This window comes from Sparus aurata, chromosome 6 (assembly GCF_900880675.1).
Source record: "Sparus aurata chromosome 6, fSpaAur1.1, whole genome shotgun sequence".
NCBI lineage: Eukaryota > Metazoa > Chordata > Actinopteri > Spariformes > Sparidae > Sparus > Sparus aurata.
Window position 1 is genome coordinate 5,487,663 of NC_044192.1, and position 17,649 is coordinate 5,505,311.

The 17,649-nt window shown below is 42.4% G+C and overlaps 1 protein-coding gene across 4 annotated transcripts in view; it reads left to right on the top strand.

Annotated features, from left to right (window-relative positions):
• raly (RALY heterogeneous nuclear ribonucleoprotein) overlaps positions 1 to 17,649 on the top strand; it is a 139,441-nt gene that overhangs the window by 93,097 nt on the left and 28,695 nt on the right. For all 4 annotated transcript variants that reach the window (XM_030421226.1, XM_030421225.1, XM_030421223.1 and 1 more), the window contains exons 3-5: positions 2,108 to 2,180; positions 4,218 to 4,265; positions 13,457 to 13,620. In XM_030421226.1, the coding sequence (XP_030277086.1) occupies positions 2,108 to 2,180; positions 4,218 to 4,265; positions 13,457 to 13,620 (285 nt within the window). The remainder of the gene's footprint in view (positions 1 to 2,107; positions 2,181 to 4,217; positions 4,266 to 13,456; positions 13,621 to 17,649) is intronic.

Sequence of the window (17,649 nt, forward strand, 5' to 3'; positions counted from 1 at the left end):
GTGGGTGACTTTGAGACGAGACTCTTAAAAAAAGGCCCTGACAGAAGGAACAGGGGGTGGCATTTGGAAAAACCTCGTAAGAGCAAAAGGCTGAGGTTTTGATGGAGCAGAGGACAAGCATTTTGGCGTTGTTTTGTCCTCAGATTTGATAATATCAGAACACGGCCGCTTCTGATCGGACTCAAGGCATTAGATTTTGTTTTAATAAAGATCGCTCTATTTTCCACCCGGCCTTGCCTCCGCAGTATCCTTTATTATCGAACTACACGCCGACACCTTTGAAGAGGGAAGCCCAGAAAAATCAGGTGGCGTTGTCGGCAGGATCGCTTTTGACAACTTGGACGCACGGCAGGAGCCCAGAGACTTTCACCCCAGCCGGCAAACAAGGTGTCCTTTATTATCGAACTACACGCCGACACCTTGGAAGAGGGAAGCCCAGAAACATCACTTTGATTTGTGAAAATGTAAATATAACAACCAAATGATGCACGATCTGCTTAACAGACTGCGAACAGCAGCCAGCAGCCTCCAACGTCCTGACTGAGAAAGGTGTTTTTTAACAGACTGAAATGATTCAGAGAGACACAGGAAGAGTCGATAAAGTGTGTGTGTGTGTGTGTGTGTGTGTGTTCATGTGTATGTGTGTGTGCTGCGTTCAGGGACTTTGAATAACAAGACCCTGCAGGAGGCAAAGTAAAGTCACCGAGGCGTATGGGGCAGCAGGTGGACTGTGTGTGTGTGTGTGTGTGTGTGTGTGCGTGTGTGTGTGTGTATTTGTACTGTTCTTTCCCTAGGTCATAAGGGGGTGGGTCAATAAAGTGTGTGTGTGTCCTCTTGCAAACAACTGGACTTCAGCCATTTCCACACCTGGCTGCAGCCAGAGTCCTGGATCACTGCCTCAAACAGCAACACACACACACACACACACACACACACACACGCACACACACACATTCTCCTTCACGGTAAAGTTAACAGGCTTGAATCTTCAGCCTCTGGCTGCTGAAAACTCACTTTCAGCCTCATCCGTCCATCCATCCTTTTATGATCCTCCCTCCCTTCATCCCTCTAACACTTCTGCCGAACATGATCATCATTATTTAAGTTTTTAAGGTTTTTAAGGATGACTATAACCTTAGACGAGTCTGCATCTGGGGGTTGTAGCAGTACAGTATTTATGACCTGCAACTACAGCATCCATCGATGAGGTCACCATACCTGACATTCAGTCTGCAGAATGACAGAGTGTCACTACAGCAGGTGGCCAAAAGTCAGTGGACAGGCAGTCAAACGTGGGCGTTCAGACACAGAGAGCATGAGAGAATTAATGTTTTCTGAACATTAGAGCATGGGACCACTTTCTAGATGACAACAGAAACAAAGTGCAGACCTGTAAGTGATCGTAATGTAGGATATTCAAGATAGTAGTTATAAAATTCCTGTGTAATGAGGCTCTTACACAGTCTCACGCTCGCAATCACAGTCTCATTCACACGGAGGAGCTTGACTGACCTGAGGGCCACACTCACGGTCGTGATGGACAGCAAAGAGCCTCCCTCAAACTGTTTCCACATTAAGAAGACGAGAAGCTTCCCTAAACCCTGACAAACAAAAGGCACCATGCATTCGTCCATCAGTCACATTTATCATGTGTTTTTCTCCCATGGTGCATCAGTGACACGATCTTGGGGGTTCATCCACATATTCCATCACCAGCTCAGCCTTGTACGTGCTGCAGAATATTTACTATTAATGTAGTTATTCCTCCTGGACTCCAGTAAAAAGGATTTGAGCTTTTTTTTTTTTTTTAAACAGTACTGCTGGAAATCAGATTTCTTACTTTCCCTTTGATTATTTAAACATGCCGAGTTGACAGGCCGGTGTGAGCACTCTGGGAGCCGACTGACTGAATAACAGCTGACTGTGCTGATAACGGCGCTGTGGGCAGACGGAAGATGGTTCAACAGCTCGCTCTAGTGGAGCTCACAAAGAAACACACCTCCTGCACATCTGAACCTTGAGTTTCTCTCTGAATCTCGTCTCGCTCGTACAGATATTTAACTCAAACGTTCTGGGATTCTACCCTCTTTTTTTTTTTATTTTCCAGATATCAACATGGCAGGAGAACCGAGACCGAACAGACCCAAAGGCCTGAAGCGCTCAGCGGCTGCTCTCTACAGGTACCTGCTGCTGTTGATCAGACTGATTGTTCGCTTGATCAGTCAATCAATCCATCAGTCACTGTTCCAGGATCTGTATAAGAAGGCCAACAAGAGACTTTTACACCCACAAACATGGAGCTACTAAAACAAATACAGGGGCTCATGTGGGACTGAGATCTAAAAACCGCTTTAATTAGAAGAAGGCCAAGTCTTTAAAACCCACCTACGCTGGATAACAACACCCTGGAGAGGGTGGAGGCCGGGACCTGTAGGTGTTTTATTAACAGCTACACTCTTAAGAAGTCTCAGGTTTTCTATTTTTAACACCAACATCCTCCTCAGCTTAGGGATGTCTTACTTTTTCCAGGAGTTTAGTTTTAGACTTCTCTTTCCGTACATTAGCCTGTAAGATGATTATTAGTTTGTCCTGATGAATTAATTCTTCTTAGAGTCAGAATGATCTTGTGTTTTAAAGCTCACTCGACCTTAAAACACCTGCATAACCTAAAAAAAAATGAATATCTTTGTGTCCTCTGATTGTTTGATTGCTATTTTGGAAGCTTTTCACGTCTAATATTATGCAGAAATCAGAGAGAGTTATTGTTTTAAGGCTGGCCTCGTAGAGATTTATAGTTTATAAATATAAAGAGGAAGAAAGAAGTGACCTGCTCTTACGTAATTGTTATTCTTCCTTTATAAATTAAAGACGTTGATGAAAACAAGGCTTTAGAAATAGAATGTGAAGCAACTTTCATTATGGAAAAAAAGAACAGCGATCTTAAAGTAGCTGTCTGAAACACTTCCCCCGGAATATTTTGATCTGGGAGCATTCAAGCTGCACAGAAACTTAAAAAGACAGCTGACAGCCCTCCTCTCTGGTTGAGCTGCATATTTAACCATGCAGGAGACGGAGAGCAACTTTATCTTTATCCCCTCAGCATCCTGATTGTGTCTCTCTGATATATAGAAGCTCAGATTTTAACTCCCCTCTGAGCTTCAGTTTCGGCCTCCCAAGAGAAACGTCTGGTTTCTTCGGTGGCGAATTGTTCCACTTTTTCTTCACCGGCTCGTCTCTTGACTTTGTCCGTTCGGTGTTTAGTGCTCTGCAGGAAGCATACGGTGGATTTATCAGAGCGTGTTCCCCCTTTAAAACAGCTGCCGGCTGGACACGGGGTTAACAGGAGCCCTTGTGACGGAGCCAGAACAGTAAAGTTACAGGCCGTAAAAAACGAAGCGTTGAACTGAGGGCGGCTTGTAAGATCTGTAGAGCTGCAGCGGTGACTTCAGGTTCGGGATTATTCCTTCCTTCTCCTTCCACTCAGCCATGACAAACCTGATTGATGCCGACTTCAGGATCGTTTTATTCTATTTCTTTTGACTTCACACATGTTTGCACAAGTATCTCCAGGCAACCCGATCACAAAAATGAATGTTAGCTAAGTCCACCACTGCAAAACGACAGAGTGCAAGTTTAAACTGAACATTTTCTTTACGTTTGTTCAGGTAAAATTTCTCTTCTCTATGATCTGGTGAGGCTTAAGCACAATAAACACTTGGTCAGGGTCAGGACAACTTCACGATTTGGCTTCAAAATACCTGTTTTGGTCGCCATGATCACCGATGGAGATGACGATGCTATAAAATAAACATCTGGGAACATCTGCAGGTCTCCTTTAAAATATCCACTGGTTCGACTGGAGCTGTGGTCGAGCATTTAGCTGCCTTGTTGGCTTAATTAACGCCACCTCCCTCCACGTTTGGTACAAATATCAATGACTGATCCAGGATATGTGCGCAACAGTAACTTTCATTCTGGAGAACTCATTTTCTGTTTCAATGTCTTCTTCGTTACTTGTCACTTTTATTCCTCTCTTGATGATGGTGAGATCAAGTATCTTGTGGTGTATTTGTCTCTCACACATTCTTTTAATTACTGCTTTTTATGTAATTGCATTATAAATCACATGAAAACACCAGTAAGCTCTTCTTCTCCAAAAGCTTTGGTTCACATTCTCTTCTGTCTCTGTCTCTGTTCTGTTGTGCTTTTTCCCCCAGTGGCTATGAGTTTGACTACGATTACTACAGAGAAGACTTCTACGACAGGTAAGCAAGAGGAAAAGCTTGGTTCTGGCCCTTCCAGCGGTCTTTACTTCTTGAAAGCGGACTTGTATTCAGGTTTTTGAACACATTGACTGTTGGCTCAAGTGTTTCCAGCTATCAGCAGAAGGTTAATCATGTTAACCCTTCAGAGGCCCCGCGGCAGAACGTTGTCCAGGGAAACAAGTCTCTACTGAGTCGTAACCATGGAGCCAAAAAGGTGATGGTACCCAGAATAATGTGAACATGGACACAAACAAACAAATGAACAAAACAGTTTTGATCGAACGTGATTGCTACGATGATCTGAGGTCAGGATTTATTCCAGCCGCTGCACATTACAAGATGGACAGAGTTGAACAGGTGACCTGACGACATTATCAGCTGGAAATAAATCTATTATAGATGATGTTACAACTCTATGGTTCAGGTTTGATGAGGTTAAGGTGCAAACAAAACTCGGTGAGGTGTCGGGAAAGATCAGGAATTGGGTTGAAAACATTTCTGTACCAGTCATTTCTACAATAATTACCTCATTGTTCTCTATACATGTTTCACATCATAATAACAGTTGAAATTAAAAACAGCACAAAGATAACACATCAAATGATGAAGGAAGGAGTTTAACGCTCCTAAAGCGCCGAATCCAAGTGCGCCAGTGTACCTTGAAAGCTTTGAACGTTTGACCGTTGCAATATATTTAATGTTTTACCTCGTGAATGTCGTTGATTTTCTTTAAGTATCTGTGCATTCTGAATTGGATGCCAGCAACACGTTTCAAACACAGCGGGAGTGGAGCAGCAAAAGACTGTAAAAGATGTGAAAAGCTCCAAAAACACCTGTTTGGATCGCTCCACAGGTGGACAAGTTCACTGGTAACAGCTGATAGTTTCATGATTGGGTGCAGGGAGTCGTTCACAAGCAAAGATGGGGTTAAACACATGATTGTACAAAGGAGATTACTACATGTGCTCAGGAACACTTCCTCAAACTCAAACAAATACATGTTGTTCCAGGGCCTTCGCTGAAATTCTCCTTCAGAGGACCCTCGAATCTGGCCTGTAACCAACAAACTCATTCTTTCAGATCTAAGTGGAAACTTGAGGTCTCCTGGCCCAGAACTCAAAATGCTCAGAATTTCATTTTCAGAGAAAACAGAATCCCCCTAGTTCCAAATAGAAAGAATCCAAAACAAACAAGGACCTGAACCGACCCGAACTGTGAGAGGAACCACCACTGGAAGCAGCATCCACCATTAAAACACCTGAAGTTTGAGAACTAGCAACACACGTCACCTGCACTTTACTGTCCAGGTCTCATTTACTGAGTCCCAGGGGAGGAAGTAACTAATGACTGCTACTCAAATTACTCTTATTAAGACATTCGATTACGTCACAACGCCGTGCGAAGGCTGTCCCAATCCGAAGGCTCCTCCAGATGCTCCTTCTTTTCCCTCTTTTGGGAGGATGCAGCACTATGATCCTTCGTGGCCTCACATATCCCAAGATTCTTTGCGCACCCTAAAAAGAAGAAAGAAAGAGAGAAAATGGCGACATCGCGTGGCGTAGATCGTCACTTTTGCAGGCCTGGCCGGCAGAAATCATGACGTAAGGGTAAAACATCTGTTGACACAACCAGGAAATGCTCCAAAGGCTAGACTGTCAAATTTAACAATGGCTGACGTGGCCTTCGAAGGTCTCTCCAAAGGACATGCCTTCAAAGACTGCAAAGGCGGGGTCCTTCGAAGGATGCAGACCCTAAAATGAGACACAGCAACTGTTTCGTGTTTGCATGACACCATGTAATCAACTCAGTTACTTATAAGATCATAATTGAGTACTTGTAAGATCATAAACAGGCTAATGAAAACCCAGTACGGACACAAAAACACAAAACTCTGCAGCAGGTTTGAGAGGTGAACATGAACACAGAGTTTAAGTTTCTCCTAACTCCTTCAGCAGAATACTTTTACTCGTTTAATTCCTGTAGTTTTAACTGTGATTGAGGACGATTTCAGTGACGTAACTGTACTTTTTGCTGGGACCAAAGTGAATCTACGAACATTTCTGTTGGATGTCCGAACCAATAAACTGAAACGTTTTCAAACATGTCACTTAGTGTTATGTTAGCTACTGAGAGATCATGTTTAAGACAGCAGCACTTGTCTGTTAGTCACCACGAGGAGCGTTAACCACGTCTCATATCATAACAAGACTTGCAAGAGTGTTGACAAAATGGATCGTCAGCCTTTCCCTCGCCTCCGGGCGAAGTCAGTGTGAAGAACATCTGCTCAGATTTAAATCCATTCAGGTTGACCTCTGTAGTCGCGTCACAGTGTGGTAGCCATCATCTACCAGGTGAAATTCATCATCAACGCTATCGGTGGTGTGATGGTACGAAGAGAAATCTGCAGATGTGGCATTCCTCATACTTAAAGCACGTCCTTGGACCTCGACTGATTTTCATTAGCGGTCAGGGCTTTGAAACCCGAATCTTCACTGCGGTAACGTGATAAATCTATGCGCACCGATGGAAGGAGCTTTTTCTTGTTTTGAACAGTGCAGATAGCGAGCTGGACGTAGAGTGTAGCGATGGCAAGCTGAGTTGAATCAGCGATGATGTATCCAGATGATCCAGATGTCCAACTGGTGTCCGTCTTCAGAGCTACAGAGGAGATATTTGCATCACCGTGAGAAACAATTATAAAGCAGGTTTCAGAGAAAGACATCTGTGCTCGTGGTGGAAAAACAACCTTCTGAGTCCTGTCAGAACGCATCAGGCTTTGTCTCTTGAAATAAAACAGACTAATGCAGCGGAGAAGGGTACTCAAGGTTTCTCAACAGTGCTGAGAGAAGTTGTGCCGTCGAACATTGGCTTACCAATCCAGTTACTTTGATATTGCTCATACAGAGCAAAGAGGGAGGGTGCTGAACACATGGCTGACACTTTGGATCCAATAAAACGCTCTTCAGCCCTGGGATTCTTCCTTCATCGACAATGTACTCTGTCTCTCATCACTTGGACATCAGAGGGCCTTCGCCTTTACTCAGTGCCATCATTCCAAGAGGTATGTGGGCCAGATGAACGTATCTGGTGCGGGTCAGATCCAAGCCCGAAACAGTTTTCCTATCAGAGCATCCGTCCTTGATTTTCTGAAGGTCTCAGTCACGTTGGACACCCGTAACTTCCTCAGCTTCTTCTTGGGGATCCCGATGCGGTCCCACGCAAGATGGGATACATACTGTAATCCGTCTAGCATGTTCTGGTGCTACCCTGGGGTCGCCAACCCGCAGCATAAGCAGATATTGAAACCACCTTAGCTGGCTCTTTTGAATGTGAGAAAGTTGCTGTGCTCCCCAGCGCTCCTTCCAGATGTCTGAGCTCTCGTTGCGTTGCTCAGGGTCAGCCACCCTGCAAACGATGTTAAATAGTTTAGGATTCAACGCAGCGATCTTCTGGCTACAAGCCGTCTTCCGTAACCTCTCACCACCCGGACACTATACCAGATCCTGGACAAAGATCTGTCTGAACAGATGTTGAAACATGCCGATCAGCTGGGCCACAAACCTCAGCATTGATCTATAATATATGAGTATGTTTATATACAGTATATATCATTCATATACAGGGTTTGAGTAATAATATAAACTTCTGGGGTCTTCAAAATAACTAACCCCACTATAGTAAGGGAGGAAATAAATGAATAGGGTAAAGAAGCAGTTTTACCCTCTGATCAAGTGATCTGATCATACATGGACATCTTCATGCCCGTCAATTCACACCTGACATACTGCGTCTTGAGTTACAACTTGTGATCCGGGTCTCTCAACTTGTTTTTTACCACAATGAATGTAATATCTTCATGTATAACATATGCCGAATGAACAAGGAGGCCCTAATAGGTAAGAATATGTGCGGATGGTGTTTCACAAAGTTCATACAGTTCCTGCTAATGCAACAAGTTTCAAATTTGAGGGTTTTTCTAAGGGAGTCTGGCAACTTTCTCTGCTTTCTCTGAAGAAGTAACAGGTTTTTACAGCGATGCCGAAACCCATTTGTTACAGTTACTATTATTTAATTTAAATATTAAAATAATAAGACACACCTCAGAGAGAGAGAGAGAGTCACGGGGTCATTGTCACTATTATTCAGAGAGAATATGGTGCGTAGTTCCTCTGGAGAAAGTGTTTTAACGTGTTTACACAACATAACTAATGTAAAAAATATATAAATAAATTGAAAACTTCCCTGTTTGTGATTAGAATGATGGATTAGTGACCTCCACAGATCTGTACATAAAGCAAGACATCAAGTTGGATTTGCTTTTTACTCATGAACGATTCTGCATGTGTCTTTTGGTCTTATTTTCCTTTTTCTTGTTTATTCCTTATTCTTTTTATTGTGTACATCAAAACCAGTCTGCGCTGATATCGTCTGAGCAGAATCTCACAAAGTTCGAGCTGTAAATCTGGGGTATAAAACCTTGTCAGCCGGGTTGTTTGCTTTACGCAGCATAGCAGTTTGTCCATATGGTGGAAATGAATTGTCATACAAGATGATATGATTTATCGTTACTTCGATTTAGGTAGGGAATTGGAGCACCTTGCCATCTGGTTATCAAAACTGTGACATCACAGTTTTATGGAATAAAAATCGAGCTGGTCAAGAATCTGACAAAACTCTTGGGGTGTGTTGACGTTTGGACCTGATGCGAGCTGTCTGAAACAGAACCAGAAAGAGTTGCTGCTTGTCCTAAATGATTAATACCTCAGGCTTTCAAGTGGACCATATTTCACAAAGCTCTGCGAAAACGGAGGTCGTTGCTGTCAGAGCGATTGAATTAAATCACGATATTTCACTCAGGTCGCTCAAAAACATCCCCAGCTTCCATGACCTGAGTTGAATTCCCAACCCATAACATGAATGATTGATTTAAACACAAGCTTTACGTTAACCGTGACCACAGACTTTCTCGGACGGTAGGGGGGGGGCAAAATGCAAAAGTTCTTCTGCCCACCCACCATCAAAGCACAAGGCCCACATATTGAGCAAGTCACACAATTGTGATCTGACTTGGATTATGTTGTCAAGATGAATGGATCCAGGAGGATGCCAGATTGGTAGGACCTTGGCCACATGACATCCACTCAAACATGGAGGCTGGGAAGAGGATAGGCCACACAGAAGAGGCAGCACAGGATTCACACAGATATATGAGGAAGAGAGAGAAGAGGAGAGGCTGAATCTCCTTCCCCCTGACAACCAATGGTCCAACAGAGAGGAGGAGGAAACTGGAGACACATCTTGGCAACTTGTGGGAAACAGAAACAAAACACAGCGTGAGTCAGAGCAGTGCCATCTGCCGTGAAGCAGACCAGGTTTGTTTACAACCACGAATTATTAAAACAGAGTTGTTTATTTATTATATCAGTATTGTGTACACATTCATTTCCTCATACAGAAGCTAATTTGATGCAGGTGTGCCTTGACAGTTCGGCTAACCCTTCGCCTCAGGCTCAAGAAAAGTTTGATTACCACCGAGGAGAATTGCTGTGTTTATGCTGAGATTACAGTTTGTTTGTTGATTTCTCGGCAGAAGGATTAGATTTGAACAGTTAAACTGGGTTGATAGATTCTTTGAAACTGAGACCAGCCTGCTGTACGGATTAATGGTAACAGAGACAAAGCCTGAGGTTTTGAAGGCTCAGTGCTAATTGCAAGTTCGGGCGCAGAAATGTGTATCTAGCTTAGATTTAAAGGCCTCAGCAGAGCCGGACTGTCTGATAACATTGGTGAAGGTTTTCCAGTTGAGTTTCACTGAACTTCCAAATCCACTAAAGGCCAGAAAAGCTCTACTGGTTTAAATAGAAACGATCTGTCAACATTTTCAGTATTTAAAAGTCATAGGTTTATGTCCAGATCTTAGCGAGCCGCCCACCAAAGGGATTGTAAGTTAACAAGAGGGACACATCCCACATTGATCGTCCCTCAAATTGCCTACTGGGTGCAACGACAACAAGGATTCATCTGGATCTGAATCTGAAGCCGTTTGAGGACCGACAGCAAAACATTAGTGGTGAAGTCTGCAAGCAAAACAAAGGTGTAAAACAGCAAAGATCTCACTGAGGTGGGGAGGACGGTTGGGGTTTTTTTAATGTGCCGATCAAACACAACACTTTTCTTGCTGGTAAACTATAAAGGAAGTTGGTGAAACTGTTGTCAGTGCCTCAGGTGTATTGGAATTTAGAAGCAGGAAATTAAATCCATGATGAGCAGACCTTTACATTTCTTATTTCAGCATGATGGCAAATACAGCATCATCATCGGCGTAGAGGTGAAATAGGACGACAGGAGACAAACTCTTTACTCACAGAAATATTTTCCTGTGTCCTGCTTTTTTTATTCATCCTGACTTTTCTGACTCATCTGACTCTTTTTTTTTGGAGCTTTTTAATTCAAAATAAATAAATGAAATGTCTCTGTAAAATATGACTTTCCAATCTCACATCTGTTAACAGGAATTTATTGTCAGAGTCCTTCAGAATTCATCGTTACCCTATTATCCTAGCTTTTAAATCACAGGAGGAGAAATAAAAGATTAGTGAGCCAGGTTTTTAAATCCACACCAGTGGTACATCAAAAACACACAGCAGCTTTGTGTTTTGCCTATTAATCACTTTGATTTGTACGCAAATAGAATCTGCTCTTACATAACCACCACGACTTTAAGAAATATCGCGCTGGATTTTCTCCACGTGTGGTTTTATCTGTACGAAATGCTGGAAAATACTCTTTTCTTTTGAAATTCAATCCCACAGATTTTGTTCCAAGCAGATCAGCCATTAAATCTGTCAAAAGCAGGAGCTGTGTGGGTGTTTGGGTTTAACTGCAGCCGCGAACAACAAACTTTAAGCCTTGTTTAGAGACGTAATTAAAAGGAATAACAACTAGAAAAGTACTTATCGTTAAGCCTTTATGTCATTAGTCAGTGATTAATTGCAATAAAAAGCAGTTGCGGTTCTCTCCGCAATAAATCCGTACTTCCATATTGTCTATACTTCAGATGGTTGTGATCACCTGGGAGTACGTTGGCAAGGAGAAGCAGAGATTTGTGGTCTGATTTTCAAATATGGGGTCACACACAATAAACCGCAATGACAACACAATGGAAATGCTCGGGCCGTTACAGCTGGAAACAAGTAAACATCAAATGTTGGATGTTGGCAAAAGGCTAAACTGAAACACTAAACTCAAATATCATATTTGAAGTTTCCAAATGGGTATAGTTTTCCAATGTTTGATAGATGTTGCACACTTATTATATTATCCCTGTTGGAGAAAAACAATAAAAAGTACAAAGAGTGTTCCGCATAAGCACAGATGGAGATATTTAATGTGTGATTTTAGTTATTTCTCTGTCCTTGTTCCCTCTAAAAGAACATATAATCATTCATCAACAAGTGAAGAGGTCGAACCAGTGACTCCTGAGAGGAAGTGACCATGTCAGCCTACGAGACCTTTGACATGTGGCTGCAATTGAATTACAACAAAAATATTTGGTTAGGATCAGTGGCGTGCACAGACTTTTTGAAGTGCAGGGGCGAAAAGAAGGGCACTTTAGTGTGCGTTTTGGCTCCCAAAAGGGCAGTTTATCATGTTTTAACCAGCCAAGGGGGCAGTTTAGTGTGTTTTGCCAACCAAGAGGGCACTTTGGCATGTTTTTTTGGCTCCCAGGAGGGCACTTTAGCGCATGTTTTGGCTCCAAGGAGGGCACTTTAGCACGCATTTTGGCTCCCAGGAGGGCACTTTATCACACGTTTTGGCTCCAAGGAGGGCACTTTAGCGCGCGTTTTCTCTCCCAGGAGGGCACTTTAGCACACGTTTTGGCTCCAAGGAGGGCACTTTAGCGCGCATTTTCTCTCCCAGGAGGGCACTTTAGCACACGTTTTGGCTCCAAGAGGGCTCTTTAGGGTGCGTTTAATCTCCCAGGATGGCACTTCAGCACACATTTCGGCTCCAAGGAGGGCACTTTAGTGCGCGTTTTGGCTCACAGGAGGGCACTTTAGCATGCGTTTTCAACAATTGAGCCCCTGCCCACCCTTGTGCACATAACTGGTTAGGATTGTGGTTTGGGTTATAATAGCTACAATACTTTAATAGGTATGTTTTGTATGTAACTTAAGTTAAGTTTATATATATGTGACGTAACGTATCCTTATGATTAAGTTCAAATTAGTTACCGGCATTTTCCCACGGGATACAAACAGCTGACTTTGTCCTCTTTCCACTCACCTGACTTCCTCCTTTGCAGATGTAATCATTACTAAGCTGCTTTCACAGTCAGCATGTTTTCTAATGAGGACGAGGTTTGTCTTTACACTCATTTATCTTTATCTTTATCTTTTATCTTCAATTCTGTTTTTATGAAGTATGACTTTGACAGTGGAGATGCACGGTCACCGTATGGTTCTGATATTAATAACGTGGATCTGTCCTGTCTTTGTGGCCTTGATTTAATGCAGAAAAACCTTCAGTGACTCGAAACACAGTCTCTCCTTCACCTTCACAAATTGCTGTGAGTGCCTTAACGTAACAACATAAACTTTGCTTTAGTTGCTGAGAGGAGATCCTGTACTGGCAGAAGAAAACTAATAAATGATGTTGTCAGTGAATAAACCATCTTCAACACACCACATTGTTTCTGTTATCATCACATTAAGGTATATAATTGTAAAGTAAGCTGAAAGTGGCAGTCGTTAAAATATTCACTGACGATGTAACTTGTTTTCGGATCTCTTCTAACACGACATTCAGTCACAGCAGCTGAGCCAGTATTAGATCATTTGTGGTCAGGTTACACAACACTTGGTTGAGATTGTGGAAAAACAATTTGGTCCGCCTTATTGCAGAAAAAGTCAACATTTTGAAATACAAGTAGAAGACGTGTTTATTAACACTTTACAGAAACCACATCCTTCATCCAACCAGCCAAAAATATGGCTGCTGAGAGAACAAACTGCAAACTGTGACTGAGGACGTGTGGCCAAGACTTCAGCGTCATGTCTCCTCTGTTTCCTCCTTCTTGACCCTCTCCTCCCTTGTTGCTTCTCTTTCTCTGTTTCCTCACCTTCCCTTCTTTTTCCCTCGGTCCTTCCTGTCATCTGTCTCCTGACTGTCCTCGTCTCTCGTGTCCGCAGGTTGTTTGAGTACCGTGGCAGAGTGTCTCCGGTCCCTCGGGTGGTGCCCGTCAAACGCCCACGGCTGGCGGTGCCTCTGGTGCGGCGGGTCAAATCTCTGCCGGTCAAACTGCTGACGCGCAACGCCTCCGTCCTCCCCACCAGCAACGGAAACAAACAGAGATGTGAGTTCCACTGTATCCGTCCGTTTGTCCGTCTACTCATGACATGTGACCCCTGTTCTCCCACTCCACTCCTGAATTGGGAATCTATTTTAGGAATGAAACATTGATGGCAGCAATAAGTTACATTGTTTTCTTTCCTGTTTTGTAAAGGAACATAGAAAAGTTAATGTTAATCAATGGATGGATTAAGTATGTGTCATTTTCTGTGTACATCTTCAGACAATGCTATAAAAACAAATTCTACTTGAGCAACTTTGGGATCATCGTCTGCAACATATTTAAATCACTGGAAAAAATTATTTTCTACATAACATTAAAGAAATACAAGTAATTAACAGCAACAGATCTAAATTAAACAACTCTTGCACCTTTTCTTCAGGTTGTTTTATGTTGTGACGATGCCGTGCTGATGATCTGGTTAGGTTTACCCACACAAACAGCTTCAAGCTTGTTTGCATGCATGCTTATTGGAGCTTGAACAGTGAGCCACAGAGAGCCATGGAAAAAAAAAATCTGATGACCATTAGGGGAATTAAGCTGACAGGACATCTGGATTGTATTCTAAATGTTTCTCAAACTGTATTGATCAGATGAGACATCAGCGTTTAACAGAAACCAAAGTGAGTGGCACCACAGTGAACAACATCTAATCAATCATTTTTAGGGGACAAAAATAAAGTAAAAAGGGAAAAGAAATGGCTTGAAATATATCAGTTTTATACAAAACACAGCTGAAAACTGAGTACTGAGGTTTTTGTTGTCTGCTGGTTTCAAACTTACAAATAATGACATGCAGTTTCGAGCTGTGGTCATTAACTTGGCAGCATCCACGACAAGAAAAGAAACGTGTTAGATATATATAACTCTATATATATATATATATATATATATATATATATATATACACATATATATATATATATACACATATATATACTTCGCTTTGTCCATTAACTCCTGTTTATGGACACCTCGAAGGGCATCATCCCGCTTATACCATGGTCACTTGCCAAATAAAATAAATTAAGACCATTAATTTATATTTTCATGCGTTTTACAATCAAAATATAAAGTTTTTCACAAGCCATAACTACGTTTCCCTGGTAACGCCTGAGGGTTTGACTAATACCTGGAACAATCATCACCCTCCCACCCTCTTATGCAACGGAGACGTTGGTCACTCCTCCAGTAAATAGGACGGATCATAGATACGACTTGACAACGGGAGATATTCTAGTCCGCTCAGCCATGAGCCAGAAAGCTAACGCTACGCTAGCAAGATTCAAAGTCAATAACATTGCGTACGGTTGACAAACAGTAAATATAATTCGACAGTATGTTTAACAACAAGACTAGCTAGCTAACCAGTCATGTCATTGTCCCCAAATCAATATCAAGATTTTCCCGAACAAATGACCGGCTGTGTGTAACGTTACTGTGGCCGCAGCCTGAAGTAGAGAGCTGAACAGCGAACGGGATGTGAGATTATTCGCGTATCAGTAAGTTTAGAGGGGAAGTGTACTTTCTGCAGCTTGTGTGTTACAGTCGCCACCCTGTGGTGTTCAGAGGATAAGACACTGAAGGACTGACGGACTGAACTCAGTGCTGGAAATATAAAATTCAGATTTGATACGCCAGCTAGCGCATTGATTTACAGCGGTGAACAGTCAATTTGACTGGAACTACTTAGTAGGTGTCCATATATCAGGGATTAATGGACACCCTGCAGCCAATCAGAATCGAGTATTCCCCCAGACCATGGTATAAATATATATATATATATATATATATATAATATGGATTTCTTTTCATGTGTTCTATTCAAATATTAAATATGGGAGCATTACATTCACATGGAAAAGTGTTGCTATTATTGAAACTTTTAAAATGTTTGGTGGTGCCTGATGAAAAGGGTGCATATTTAATCTCACCTGAAGGGGGACGCCGACAGCGCCACCAAAAATAATGTTGATAGGGAAAACGATGATGCCTTGGCCTACTAATTAAATACACTGAATAAAAGAACGGTTGATAACTTCAGGGTTTGTACCAGAATGTTAGAAGACAACAATGTGGCACACGGACACAAAAGATTGATTATAACTGTAAAGTATATAAAAGTTAATTTTGGGAAATAGGTTACTTACATACAGATGTATGTATGTATTGTACGTGGGGTTGGTGGACCGAACCACTGTGAGGTTTCTTTAATTAGCACAAGGATCACAATGTTATGTTTAGGCTTTGGAGCGGGACTTAATTAGACAGTAATTATATTAATATAAGCAGCAATTACAGTGAATTGTTGAGCTATTATATTGGAAGTTAAGATTGCCAATGTAAACTTCCGACGACGCAGCACACACCATGAGTTTATTCAGCCTTCAGTCTATAATGAAGACATGAACGCTGATAGGAACACAAAGTGCGACTGAATCCACAGCCAGACTTCATTTTTCTGCGTGGTTTCAAGCAGCAGGAGGTTTATAGGGAACCAATCAGACACAGATGGCGTCTTTATTCAGAAAGCTAATACAATGTGCAAATGCAATCCACATTTACTCTATAATGTTGCATTAAAGCAAACAACTTGTCCTTTGTCAGTTTATCATCTGCTTATTGAAAACCAAATATTCAGTTTTAAACCCCAGGAGGCCATTAAGCCGTCTTCCTTTCTTCTCTTGTTTATGATTCCTTCTCTTACATCTTCTTGACGGTGACTCCGCCCCTGCGACCCCGACCACCTCTTCATCTGCCTTTCAAGTCAGCGTTTTACATGTCAGTGGAAAGTTCAGGCATCAGGGCGACTGTTGTCACTTTATTTTTGCATTTTGCTCATTAATCATTCATTTCACATCATGTTCAGATTGCGGATCGGAGGAGAGATGCTGACGCTCCGTCAGATCCTCTCATATTTGACTTCGACCTGAACCTTTTCTATCCAAAACAGCCCTTTTTTTTCAATTCCTGCTGAGTTTCACTGAATTTCCCTCTGCAGAGCTCACAAAGCACATTTTTTTTCATGTCACTGTTCTGAGTGTCTTTCTGTGTACTCATCAAACTTAACTTGCTTTGAAAAGCAATATCAAAACAGAACCTACGCTACAGTTTTCTCTTTACCGCTCACTTTTTTTTTTTTTAAAGATCAAACCGAAGATCTGACAGACTTTTCCCCCCGAACGCTCAGTGTGAACCACAACCCGCTGTGAATTTGTTTGTGCTCATGGTTTTACAGAGACGCTCTTTATAAACCACAGGCCCCGCGGCTCATTATGAAATTTGTACCGTAAAAACTGAAACAAATCCGTCCGCGTCACAGATGATTTTTGATGAGGGAATGTTAGCAATGTTCTGCGGATGTGTTGCAACTTCACCTTTCTTCAGTTTCAGTTTCTTTCAGTTTTTTTAGCTTCACTGACAGTGCGGTGCTCGTGCTCTGGTCAGGTTTAGGCAGGAAAAACTCAGGTGAAGATCAAGTGTACCTTGGGAACAAGGTACACGGCTGGTCTCTTGGATATTATCCAGCGATGACAACGCAACGGCCAATATTTTATTCTGATGGCTGAGCTGACATGAAACATTCCCCAGTATAGCTCACTATTTAAGCCCAAGGTAACGTAAACGATCTCCTTTTGCCAGCCAAGTCCATCAGTGATCGATGGAAACCTGAGTAGATCGGATCCATATATATTCTGATCCTGAGTCTCAGAGCAGGTAGCTTTTAGACGCAGTTCTGGCATGTTCTGTGACTTAATCTCGCACACCAGCACTTCTGAAAGCCACTGGTACTCTTTTCTGCTCTCTCTATATCAAGCCGGGGACACACGGAAGGCGAAAGCCCCGCAAAGCCGACCAAAGTGCCGACCACTTCCTTCCAGCACCCGTGTTCAACTGCTTGGCTCTTCGGACAGAACGAACTTCGCTGCCGATTTGCAATCTCCAGCAATTGTCTCGGCATCTGTTCTGTTTCCTCCACATGCAGCCCAGTCACCAGGTTACTATGATATTAGTCAGTGTTTCTGCAAACCA